The sequence below is a fragment of the Artemia sp. Qi Xiang Cuo genome, chromosome 12 (genome assembly GCF_049724085.1).
Source record: "Artemia sp. Qi Xiang Cuo chromosome 12, ASM4972408v1, whole genome shotgun sequence".
Classification (NCBI taxonomy): Eukaryota; Metazoa; Arthropoda; class Branchiopoda; order Anostraca; family Artemiidae; genus Artemia; species Artemia sp. Qi Xiang Cuo.
In genome coordinates, this window is record NC_142805.1 from 58,335,727 (window position 1) to 58,349,800 (window position 14,074).

Genomic DNA, 14,074 nt, shown 5'->3' on the forward strand with positions numbered 1-14,074 from the left:
TTCCCAGAGTGCACGAAGCGTGTAGCCCCTAAGTAGATATTTTTTGGTACTTGTCGGTTATTGGAAACTCACCCAAAAAGTGAATTTAGGTCAATCCTAATGAAAAATATAGAAAACATAATGATGAAAGAGTACTTTAGGAACAAAATTATGGGGACCAAACCCAACCTACCGTAACTTAACCTAGCCTGACCCCCACCCGTATTGTGCAAATATATAGCCCAAATTATACAAGCTCAATGCATTCTGTCTTAAGTCCAGTGCATTGTATCATCCATCACTTATTTTTGTAGCTATGAACCCGGTTTTCTGAGATGTAACCTAAGCGTAATTCTTGAACGTGTTTCCAATAACCGACAAGTACATATTTTCGTATTTTGAAAACGATTTGCAGTTAATATCCAGCATTATTGATTACAGATGCGAGTATGCCGAAAAAGCCCTGATACAACAAACGTTGCAATGCAAGGTCTTCAGCAATCTGTCTATGAATGTCAATTTCAATTTCAAAAACATCGATGGAATTGTTCGTCATTAAGCAAAAAGAATAAAAACCCGCAAGCAAGCGTCTTACTACAGCGAGGTACGTTTTAGAATAATTCATTTTGACAAACAGAATTAAAGATACTGTTTTATGAGCACCCAATCGTTAAACTATAGAGGGAGAGGCAGAATATATTTTCCATCTCTTGGGGGTAATCTTTTTGTTATTTCATAAAAAAATACCAAAAAAATATGTACTTTCTAATGAATATACAGCACAAGTATTTTACAAAATCTCGAGGGGGGGGGGGGGTGCATAAAGAATTGATGACCGTTGTCATCTAAGAGCTCAACTCTCAGATCCCGCCTTAGATGTTCGTAGCCAGATACTCCTCTCTTAGAAAACAGAGAGTAATTTAGTTCTGTATAAGGCGTGCTCCAAAATGTGGCTGTATACTTTATGCCAAGGGTCTCAAAACTACGAGAAACCAGAATGTGGCTAGGTAAGCAGGGCATTGCAGGACCAAAGACCAATTGATACCTCTGAAAAAATGCTTCATGCCTAAAGACAATACCTGAAAACGGCTTTTTTTGGCACTACACGTTTATCTGGAGCCACCCCTGAGTTGGTTATTCTTTCAAACCCATCTTATGATTCCGTCAAGGAGAAACTCAGCATAAACATCATGTCTGGTCGCTAAATTAATGCTGAGACTAGCAGCACCTCTGGCACCTTTGACGTGTCTACCATCGTGAAATACTGACAAAAAGAGAAGAGAAAAAATGAAGGCAATTTTACTTTTGAAATTGGTTAAAATCAGATGCTGTTGCAATAGAAACCTCCGTTTTTTTTTTGTTAAAAATACAGACAAACTTCACAGGGTTTGCAAGGTGGTAAAAGTCAAGAAGACGTCTCTCTCATGAAATTGAAAAACTGTTTTTGTGCATTGCACTATTTTGTCTTCAGAACGGACACAACTTGATTAATAGGTAGTTATTACAACTGCATCGAAATTTGTTCGACTAAAAATAGAAATCATTTCTAAATTACGACTAAACATGGTAAATTATAGCTAAACACTAGTCATTATTCCCAGCATTGAAACTGAAAATTGTTCATTTATGTTTATTCGGCAAAAACAACATGACCAAAATGTGACCACTAATGACTATAAGGGATTACCTAAATTTACAAAAATTATATACTTTATATGTCAGATACGTTTATATTAAATTTTTTGTCCCAAATTCATGACTCAATTTTTTTCCTTACAACTGTGCACAAGGGAAAGACAGTCCTACTTACAGCGGATGACAGTAGATACTTAATTTTCACAATGTCTGGAAAATCTTTGACTTATTTTTGGCGTCCAATCTGGAGGTGAAAAAATGCATTAATAATTTGAAAATTAATTAGCTTTTATCGTCAATGGTTAATACAACTTAGACTTGTGCAGTTTTGCTGTTTAACCAGTTCACTCTGCCATTCGTCTTAATATTGATTCAAACCTATCGCTAAATTGAAACTTCAGTTACATGGATGATTCAGTGTTTGAATAACCTGAAGTCAAAAATAAATTTTGAAGAACGGGATTTCAAAATTGAGTAATCATAAGTAAACATACTATTGTCGGTTATCATAGTTAATACAGCAGCATGTGTAGAAAAAGCATGTCGGTTAGCTAAATTAAACTTACAGTTTAAGGTGTTCATTCATTTCTTAGTAAAGCAGAAAAAAAACTCTAAGCTTTCTGAGGTTTTACTGTCCAAAAATGAGTTTATTTTTGTTAATATTTTCTCCCTTTTAAATTCATTTCTTTCAAGTTCACAGAAAAAATAATCTAGTGACAAAAATTTTCATTTGTAGCGTTTATGGGGTTTTCAGTAAAATGAAAATAGGACATCATCCTTTGGGGATTGAAATGGCAGTAATGCAATATTCTGGTAATTTATGACTGTTTTGCTTGAAACCATAACCTCTGCTGAAACCACACTGTTCTTCTCTTAAAATATAATGTTCATCATATAAATCTGCTCTTTACTGAAAGCACCAAAGTTTAAAACACAGGTAAATGTAGTGAAAAGAAGGTATGAAAGACAAAATAAAAAATAAGAAAGAGAAAAATAAAAAAGTCCTAATAGTTCCTATAAAGCTCATTACACTGAGAATGCAATATTTAATGGCTAGGTCTCACTTTGGAACTTGGGTGAATAAAGCCTTAGTTAGACATGACAGCAAGTAATATTGCCTTCATTTTTCTTTTCCAATGGCAGACAAAGCCAAATATAGGAATAATAAATAAAAAAAAGTAACGAAAGATAATTGAACAAAGTGATAGATAATGCTCCTCTGCGAGACGAATGCAGCTTCAGGATTTATATCAGTGTTTCATATAACCTTTCACTCTTACATAACACTCTGACCTTACGCTCTAAGTGGTGATTTATGTTGAACTTTTGTCAAAGACGCTGTTTAATGGTTGGAGAAGAATTTAAATTAATAAGATAAATAATTAAACTTGATTTTCAAGTAGTTTCTAGAGGCAAGAGATGGTCGAATTTTGGTAGCGAAATCACAGACGCCTGTAGTTGGGCATTTGTACAAACGACCCGGAATAGAAACTAAATATAAAAATTGCAATGTTTTTTTCATCAACAGAAAAATACGACCCATCATTAAAAAATTTTTACAGGCCTTATCTACCTCTTGAAACAAAAATTAATTTGATACTCTTTAGCTAGGTTGAAAAACTACCAGTGGTATCCCCCCTCGATATTTCGCCCTCTCCTAAATTTTGGACAATACTTTTTCTGTTCATTTTTATTGAAGACATTTTTATTTTGGCAGTTCATTGAAAAGATTGTAAAAATTAAAAGAATTACCCCCTCCCTATATTTTTAAAAGCACATTTGGCCCCCTCCAGACATTTTGTGAAATGAGTAGTAAGGGTGTATGCACTTTGACGATTACATTGACGGATACAAGAATATACAGTGCAAAGGTTTGACGACTACAAGAATATACAGTGTAAGGGTGTATGCACTTTCACGAGTGATTGCGTAATATGCCTTACCACGGGTCAATCACCTATACACTTTCACGTGTGATTGCGTAATATGCCTTACCACGGGTCAAGCACCTATTACTACGAACGGTACTTGTCTTAGCAGAAGGGGTTTTCTGTAAAGCATTAATAGATACAGATCCTACATTCAATAATAGATATCACGAGTGATTGCGTAATAAGCCTTACCACGGGCCAGGCATCTATATATTTGAACCCGACGCCTGAAGGCATAGATATGTATGTAAGTTTCGAATGAATTGGGGTTACCAGGGTCATTTGCAAAGAGGTACCGTTTCTATAGAAGCTATAGTAATTTAAAATATCATGTGGAATTTGCTTGAAGGTATATACTTTGCGTACGTGCCCGTACCAGACAGGTTGGTTATAATCCGTTCTGCTTCAAGTTTTTTCTGGCACAATTAACTGAATTTCTATTTCATGATAAACAAGTTTTTTTTTAGGTTACATCCGTGTTGGAAAAACCGGTGGATCTTTTTAGTTTTCTTTACATTACATATTAGTAAGAGAATTGAATTCAAAGAGAATAGTTTTTATTTGCAAGGATATTAGTAGAGGAAAAAAAATGAGGGGTGCATTTACATTATTGGAGATTAATGATGGAGCTAACAACAGTGACGTAATTACTTCTTTAGTTTACGAGATTTGCGAATTTTTTTTTGCGAAAAGATATTTGCGAAAAGATATTTGCGTAGACGCTTACAAGGGACATTGCTAGAAAGTATTCAATAGCTTAATTGAAAAGTAACGATAGAATGACATTGTGACTTGACCTAGCTTTACCTCGCCGATGTGGTCTTTATAATACGTAATTAACGTTTTAAAAATATTGTCAATTTAAAAATAAAGGGCTTACAAGGGTTCGGCCGGGGGTGGGGGGAATAGCGGGGTGAGGGGCACGAGTGTACAGTTAAAGAGGATACAGTGGCACGGAGGGATGGCGGTTATACACGGGTTCAGTTACCCGGCGGGTTCAGGCGCACGGAGGGTATCCCTTTTTTTTTCGTAAATCGGGCTCCCTGTTTTCAGAAACGCTTCACTATAAATAAGGCTATTGTATCTTTCTGAACTTTCTGTGCGAGGCAGGGATAACTATTTAGTTTAAATAATTCTAGGAGGAATCGAGTTTTGTGGCTGGTGTGGAAAAATGGTACTTGTTAAATATTCGGGTAAACATTCGACTATAAATAAGGCTATTGTGTCTTTCTGAACTTTCTGTTGGAGGCGGGGGTAAGTATTTAGTTTAAATATTTCTAGGAGGAATTGAGTTTTGTGGATGGTGTTGAAAAATGGTAAGTGTTGAATATTTGGGTAAACATACGGTTAAGAAACGCTTCACTATAAATAAGGCTATTGTGTCTTTCTGAACTTTCTGTGTGATGCAGGGATAACTATTTAGTTTAAATAGTTCTAGGAGGAATTGAGTTTTGTGGCTGGTGTGGAAAAATGATACTTGTTAAATATTCGGGTAAACATTCGACTATAAATTTGGCTATTGCGTCTTTCTGATCTTTCTGTTGGAGGCGGGGGTAAGTATTTAGTTTAAATAATTCTAGGAGGACTTGAGTTTTGTGGATGGTGTTGAAAAATGGTACGTGTAGAATATTTGGGTAAACATACGGCTAAGAAACGCTTCACTATAAATAAGGCTATTGTGTCTTTCTGAACTTTCTGTGCGAGGCAGGGATAACTATTTAGTTTAAATAATTCTAGGAGGAATTGAGTTTTGTGGCTGGTGTGGAAAAATGGTACTTGTTAAATATTCGGGTAAACAGTCGACTATAAATAAGGCTATTGCGTCTGTCTTAACTTTCTCGTGGTGGCGTGGTTAATTATTTAGTTTAAATAATTCTTGCCTGTAAAGATTGGTGTGGATTTGGTAGAACATGTTTAAGTGTATACGCTTGTGTTAATAATAAGTGTCTTAAAATATTCTCTCTAAATATGTCTCTTGTGTATTTCTGAACTTTCTGTGCTAGTCAGGGATAACTATTTAGTTTAAATAATTCTAGGAGGAATTGAGTTTTGTGGCTGGTGTGGAAAAATGGTACTTGTTAAATATTCGGGTAAACATACGACTATAAATATGTCTATTGAGTCTTTCTTAACTTTCTGTTTGAGGCGGGGGTAAGTATTTAGTTTAAATAGTTCTAGGAGGAATTGAGTTTTGTGGATGGTGTTGAAAAATGGTAAGTGTTGAATATTTGGGTAAACATACGGATAAGAAACGCTTCACTATAAATAAGGCTATTGTGTCTTTCTGAACTTTCTGTGCGAGGCAGGGATAACTATTTAGTTTAAATAATTCTAGGAGGAATTGAGTTTTGTGGCTGGTGTGGAAAAATGGTACTTGTTAAATATTCGGTTAAACATTCGACTATAAATAAGGCTATTTCGTCTTTCTGAACTTTCTGTTGGAGGAGTGGGTAAGTATTTAGTTTAAATAGTTCTAGGAGTAATTGAGTTTTGTTGATGGTGTTGAAAAATGGTACGTGTTAAGAAACGCTTCACTATAAATAAGGCTATTGTGTCTTTCTGAACTTTCTGTGCGAGGCAAGGATAACTATTTAGTTTAAATAATTCTAGGAGGAATTGAGTTTTGTGTCTGGTGTGGAAAAATGGTACTTGTTAAATATTCGGGTAAACATTCGACTATAAATATGTCTATTGCGTTCTTTCGCTGAAATGCAAGAGTTGGAATAGTTCAGTAGTGTTTGATTGTGGTTTACCTTGTCACAGTTACATTTTCTTGATTTTTCAAAGTTCATTTTGAATTGCTTTCGTTGAAAGGAAAGAGTTGGACTATTTCAGTCGTGTTTGGTCGTGGATTAACGTGTCACCTTTAAATGTTAATTAATTTACACAGCTTATTTTGAATTTCATTCCTTGAAATGGAAGACATGTAATATTTAGGTAGTGTGGGGTTGTGGTTTACCTTGTAAAAATTAAATTTTGTTGATTTTTCAAAGTCCATTTGAATTTCTATCGTTGAAATGCAAGAGTTGGAATATTTCAGGAGTGTTTGGTTGTGGTTTACCTTGTCACAGTTGCATTTTATTGATTTTTCAAAGTTCTTTTTGAATTTCTATCTTTTAAATGCAAGAGTTGGAATATTTCAGTAGTGTTTGGTTGTGGTTTACCTTGTCACAGTTACATTTTCTTGATTTTTCAAAGTTCATTTTGAATTTCTTTCATTGAAATGCAAGAGTTGGAATATTTCAGTAGTGTTTGGTTGTGGTTTACCTTGTCACAGTTATATTTTCTTGATTTTTAAAAGTTCATTTTGAATTTATTTCGTTGAAATGCAAGAGTTGGAATATTTCAGTAGTGTTTGGTTGTGGTTTACCTTGTCACAGTTACATTTTCTTGATTTTTTCAAAGTTCATTTTGAATTTCTTTCGTTGAAATGCAAGAGTTGGAATATTTCAGTAGTGTTTGGTTGTGGTTTACCTTGTCAGAGTTATATTTTCTTGATTTTTCAAAGTTCATTTTTAATTTCTTTTGTTGAAATGCAAGAGTTGGTATTTTTAAGTAGTGTTTGGTTGTGTTTTACCTTGTCACTGTTACATTTTCTTTTTTTTTCAAAGTTCATTTTGAATTTCTTTCGTTGAAATGCAAGAGTTGGAATATTTCAGTAATGTTTGGTTGTGAGTTACCTTGCGCACTTACATATTCTTGATTTTTCAAAGTTCATTTTGAATTTCTTTCGTTGAAATGCAAGAGTAGGTCTATTTCAGTAGTGTTTGGTGTTGATTTACCTTGTCGCAATTACATTTTATTGATTTTTAAAAGTTCATTTTTAATTTGTTTCGTTGAAATGCTAGAGTTGGAATATTTCAGTAGTGTTTGGTTGTGGATTACCTTGTCACAGTTACATTTTTTTGATGTTACATTTTCTTGTTGTTTAAAAGTTCCACTTTAATTTCTTTATTTTAAATGTTATATTTTGTATATTTCATTTGTGTTTTTTTTTGTTTTACATTTTAACATTTACATTTTCTTGATTTTTTAAAAGTTCATTTTTAATTTATTTCGATTAAATGCACGAGTTGGAATAGTTCAGTAGAGTTTGTTTGTGTTTTACCTTGTCACAGTTACATTTTCTTGATTTTTCAATGTTCATTTTGAATTTCTTTCGTTGAAATGCAAGAGTTGGAATATTTCAGTAATGTTTGGTTTTGATTTACCTTGCGCATTTACATATTCTTGATTTTTCAAAATTCATTGTGAATTTCTTTCGGTGAAATTCTAGAGTTGGAATATTTAAGTAATGTTTGGTTGGGTTTTACCTTGTCACAGTTACATTTTCTTGATTTTTCAAAGTTCATTTTGAATTTGTGTCAATGAAATGCAAGTGTTGAAATATTTCAGTAGTGTGTGGTTATGGTTTACCTTGTCACAGTTACATTCTCTTGATTTTACAAATTATATTTTTTTATTTTATAATATTTAGTATCTTACTTTGAAATGCAAGAGTTGGAATATTTCACTAGTGTTTGGTTGTGGTTTACCTTGTCACAGTTACATTTTCTTGATTTTTTCAAATTACATTTTGAATTTCTTTCGCTTAAATGCAAGAGTTGGAATAGTTCAGTAGTGTTTTGTTGTGGTTTACCTTGTCACAGTTAAATTTTCTTGATTTTTCAAAGTTTATTTTGAATTTCCTTCGTTGAAATGCAAGAGTTGGAATATTTCAGTAGTGTTTGGTTGGGGTTTTAAATGTGACAGGTACATTTTATTTTTGTTTAAATGTTAATTTTGTATTTATTTAGCTGAAAGGCAAGTTTTGGATTATTTAATTAGTGTTTTGTTGTGTTTTAAATTGTCACACTTCCATTTTCTTGATTTTTCAAAGTTCATTTTGAATTTCAGTAGTGTTTGGTTGTGGTTTACCATGTCACAGTTACATTTTCTCGATCTTTCAAAGTTCATTTTGAATTTCTTTCGCTGAAATGCAAGAGTTGGAATATTTCAGTAGTGTTTGGTTGTGGTTTACCTTGTCACAGTTACATTTTCTTGATTTTTCAAAGTTCATTTTGAATTTCTTTCGCTGAAATGCGAGAGTTGGAATACTTCAGTGTCACAGTTACATTTTCATGATTTTACAAAGTTCATTTTGAATTTCTTTCGTTGAAATGCAAGAGTTGGAATATTTCAGTAGTGTTTGGTTGTGTTTTACCTTGTCACAGTTACATTTTCTTGATTTTTCAAAGTTCATTTTGAATTTCTTTCGTTGAAATGCAAGAGTTGGAATATTTCAGTAGTGTTTGGTTGTGGTTTACCTTGTCACAGTTACATTTTCTTGATTTTTCAAAGTTCATTTTGAATTTCTTTCGTTGAAATGCAAGAGTTGGAATATTTCAGTAGTGTTTGGTTATGGTTTACCTTGTCACAGTTACATTTTCTTGATTTTTCAAAGTTCATTTTGAATTTCTTTCGTTGAAATGCAAGAGTTGGAATATTTCAGTAGTGTTTGGTTGTGGTTTACCTTGTCACAGTTACATTTTCTTGATTTTTCAAAGTTCATTTTGAATTTTTTTCATTGAAATGCAAGAGCTGGAATATTTCAGTAGTGTTTGGGTGTGGTTTACCTTGTCACAGTTACATTTTCTTGATTTTTCAAAGTTCATTTTGAATTTCTTTCGTTGAAATGGATGTGTTGGAATATTTAAGTAGTGTGTGCTTGTGGTTTACCTTGTCACAGTTAAATTTTATTGATTTTCCACAGTACATATTGAATTTCTTTCCTTGAAATGCAAGAGTTGGAATATTTCAGTAGTGTTTGGTTGTGGTTTACCTTGTCACAGTTACATTTTCTTGATTTTTCAAAGTTCATTTTGAATTTCTTTCGTTTAAATGTAAGAGTTGGAATATTACATTATTTTTTTTTCGTGGTTTAACTTGTCACAGTTACATTTTCTTGATTTTTTAAAGTTCATTTTGAATTTCTTTCGTTGAAATGCAAGAGTTGGAATATTTCAGTAGTGTTTGCTTGTGGTTTACCCTGTCACAGTTACATTTTCTTGATTTTTCAAAGTTCATTTTGAATCATTCAAGAAACGTGATTAAACACGTTTTTAAACTACATGCTATTTGCAAGTCTTTCCTTGGCACCTTTCCAAACGAGTGGGGATTCCCCGCTGGTTCCTACACCTTGCAAAAAAGTGAGCAGTACGAAAACTCCACATTTTCAACCAGACGGGTTTTTTAGACAACACACCCACAGAGATGACACACACTCATAGACACGAGACACGCACATACACGACACACAAACAGAGTCATAGTGAGAGAGATATCCAAAAAGTTGGGTTGACCTAGGTTCACTTAGAGTGGCGCGCCACTCTAAGTGAACCTAGGTCAACCCAACTTTTGGATATCTCTCTCACTATGACTCTGTTTGTGTGTCGTGTCTGTGCGTGTCTCGTTTCTATGTGTGTGTGTCATCTCTGTGGGTGTGTTGTCTAAAAACCAGTCTGGTTGAAAATGTGGAGTTTTCGTACTGCTCACTTTTTGCAATGTGTAGGAACCAGCGGGGAATCCCACTCGTTTGGAAAGGTGCCAAGGAAAGGCATGCAAATAGCATGTAGTTTAAAAACGTGTTTAATCACGTTTCTTGAATGATTCAAAATGAACTTTGAAAAATCAAGAAAATGTAACTGTGACAGGGTAAACCACAAGCAAACACTACTGAAATATTCCAACTCTTGCATTTCAAAGAAAGAAATTCAAAATGAACTTTGAAAAATCAAGAAAATGTAACTGTGACAAGGTAAACCACTACCAAACACTACTGAAATATTCCAACTCTTACATTTCAACGAAAGAAATTCAAAATGAACTTTGAAAAATCAAAAAAATGGAACCGTGACAATGTAAACCACAACCAAACACTACTGAAATATACCAACTCTTGCATTTCAACGAAATAAATTCAAAATTAAATTTTAATAAACAGGAAAATTTAAGTTTGACTTTTTAAACCACAACCAAACACTACTGAAATATTCCAACTCTTTCTTTTAAACTAAAGAAATTCAAAATGAACTTTGTAAAATCAAGAAAATGTAAATGTGTCAAGGTAATCCACAACCAAACACTACTGAAATATTCCAACTCTTGCATTTCAATGAAAGAAATTCAAAATGAACTTTGAAAAATCAAGAAAATGTAACTGTGACAAGGTAAACCACAACCAAACACTACTGAAATATTCCAACTCTTGCATTTCAACGAAAGAAATTCAAAATGAACTTTGAAAAATCAAGAAAATGTAACTGTGACAAGGTAAACCATAACCAAACACTACTGAAATATTCCAACTCTTGCATTTCAACGAAAGAAATTCAAAATGAACTTTGAAAAATCAAGAAAATGTAACTGTGACAAGGTAAACCACAACCAAACACTACTGAAATATTCCAACTCTTGCATTTCAACGAAAGAAATTCAAAATGAACTTTGAAAAATCAAGAAAATGTAACTGTGACAAGGTAAAACACAACCAAACACTACTGAAATATTCCAACTCTTGCATTTCAACGAAAGAAATTCAAAATGAACTTTGAAAAATCAAGAAAAAGTAAATGTGACACTGAAGTATACCAACAATAGCAGTTCGTCGAAAGAAAGTCAATCTGATCAGTTAAAAATAAAGACAATGTAACTGTGACAAGGTAAACCACAACCAAACACAACTGAAATATTCCAACTCTTGCATTTCAACGAAAGAAATTCAAAATGAACTTTGAAAAATCGAGAAAATGTAACTGTGACATGGTAAACCACAACCAAACACTACTGAAATTCAAAATGAACTTTGAAAAATCAAGAAAATGTAACTGTGACAAGGTAAACCACAACCAAACACTACTGAAATATTCCAACTCTTGCATTTCAGCGAAAGAAATTCAAAATGAACTTTGAAAAATCAAGAAAATGTAACTGTGACAAGGTAAACCACAACCAAACACTACTGAAATATTCCAACTCTTGCATTTCAACGAAAGAAATTCAAAATGAACTTTGAAAAATCAAGAAAATGTAACTGTGACAAGGTAAACCACAACCAAACACTACTGAAATATTCCAACTCTTGCATTTCAACGAAAGAAATTCAAAATGAACTTTGAAAAAATCAAGAAAATGTAACTGTGACAAGGTAAACCACAACCAAACACTACTGAAATATTCCAACTCTTGCATTTCAACAAAAGAAATTCAAAATGAACTTTGAAAAATCAAGAAAATGTAACTGTGACAAGGTAAAACACAACCAAACACTACTGAAATATTCCAACTCTTTCATTTCAAAGAAATAAATTCAAAATGAACTTTGAAAAATCAATAATATGTAATTGCGCAAGGTAAATCACAACCAAACATTACTGAAATATTCCAACTCTTGCATTTCAACGAAAGAAATTCAAAATGAACTTTGAAAAATCATGAATATATATTTGTGTCAAGGTCAATCACAACCAAACATCACTGAAATATTCCAAATCTTGAATTTCAACGAAGGAAATTCAAAAAGAATTTTGAAAAATCAAGAAAATGTAGCTGTGACAAGGTAAACCACAACCAAACACTACTGAAATATTACAACTCTTGCATTACAGCGTATTGAGATCAGAAACAGAAGTAAAAATCAAGTAAATTTAACTGTGACAAGTTATGCCACGAACAAGCACTACTAAAATATTCCAACACTTGCATTAACACAATGGAAATTAACTATAAACTATGTCAAAAAAAGAAAATTAAAATGTGACAATGTAAAACACAACCAAACACTACTGAAATATTCAAACTCTTGCATTTCACAGAAAGAAATTAAAAATGAACATTGAAAAATCAAGAGAATTTAACGTTGACAAGCTAAATCACAAACACACATTACTGAAATATTCCAACTCTTGCATTTCAACAAAAGAAATTCAAAATGAACTTTGAAAAATCAAGAAAATGTAACTATGACAAGGTAAAACACAACCAAACACTACTGAAATATTCCAACTCTTGCTTTTCAACTAAATAAATTCAAAATTAACATTTAAAAATAAAGAAAATTTAAAATTGACAATGTAAAACACAACCAAACAATAATGAAATATTCCAACTATTGCATTTCAACGAAAGAAATTCAAAATGAACTTTGAAAAAATCAAGAAAATGAAACTGTGACAAGGTAGAACACAACCAAACACTACTGAAATATTCCAACTCTTGCATTTCAACGAAAGAAATTCAAAATGAACTATGAAAAATCAAGAAAATATAACTGTGACAAGGTAAACCACAACAAAACACAAATCAACTATTCCAACTCTGTAATTTAATATAAATAAAAAAAAAATTAACATATATAAATCACTAATAATAAAAATTTAATAGGAAAACATCTCAAACAAACATATTAAATTTTTAATATCTTGCATTTAAACGAAAGAAATTCAAAATGAACATTGAAAAATCAAGAAAATGTAACTGTGACAAGGTAAACCACAACCAAACACTGCTGAAATATTCCAACTCTTGCATTTCAACGAAAGAAATTCAAAATGAACTTTGAAAAATCAAGAAAATTTAACAGTGACAAGGTAAACCACAACCAAACACTACTGAAATATTCAAACTCTTGCATTTCAAGGAAAGAAATTCAAAATGAAATTTGAAAAATCAATAAAATGTAACTGTGACACGGTAAACCACAACCAAACACTACTGAAATATTCCAACTACTTGCATTTCAACGAAAGAAATTCAAAATGAACTTTGAAAAATCAAGAAAATGTAACTGTGACAAGGTAAACCACAATCAAACACTACTGAACTATTCCAACTCTTGCATTTCAGCGAAAGAACGCAATAGCCATATTTATAGTAGAATGATTACCCGAATATTTAACAACTACCATTTTTCCACACCAGCCACAAAACTCAATTCCTCCTAGAATTATTTAAACTAAATAGTTATCCTTACCTCGCATAGAAAGTTCAGAAAGATACAATAGCCGTATTTATAGTGAAGCGTTTCTTAACACGTACCATTTTTCAACACCATCCACAAAACTCAATTCCTCCTAGAACTATTTAAACTAAATACTTACCCCGCCTCCAACAGAAAGTTCAGAAAGACGCAATAGCCATATTTATAGTCGAATGTTTATACGAATATTTAACAATTACCATTTTTCCACACCAGCCACAAAACTCAATTCCTCCTAGAATTATTTAAACTAAATAGTTATCCCTGCCTCGCACAGAAAGTTCAGAAAGACACAATAGCCTGATTTATAGTGAAGCGTTTCTTATCCGTATGTTTACCCAAATATTCAACACTTACCATTTTTCAACACCAACCACAAAACTCAATTCCTCCTAGAACTATTTAAACTAAATACTTACCCCCGCCTCCAAGAGAAAGTTCAGAAAGACGCAATAGCCTTATTTATAGTCGACTGTTTACCCGAATATTTAACAAGTACCATTTTTCCACACCA

The 14,074-nt window shown here is 32.6% G+C and overlaps 1 protein-coding gene across 1 annotated transcript in view; it reads left to right on the top strand.

Annotated features, from left to right (window-relative positions):
• The window catches only part of LOC148946337 (protein Wnt-7b-like), a 130,450-nt gene that overhangs the window by 48,880 nt on the left and 67,496 nt on the right, over positions 1-14,074 (top strand). The window contains exon 3 of the mRNA XM_089097956.1: positions 421-583. Coding sequence (XP_088954082.1) covers positions 421-583 — 163 coding nt within the window. The remainder of the gene's footprint in view (positions 1-420; positions 584-14,074) is intronic.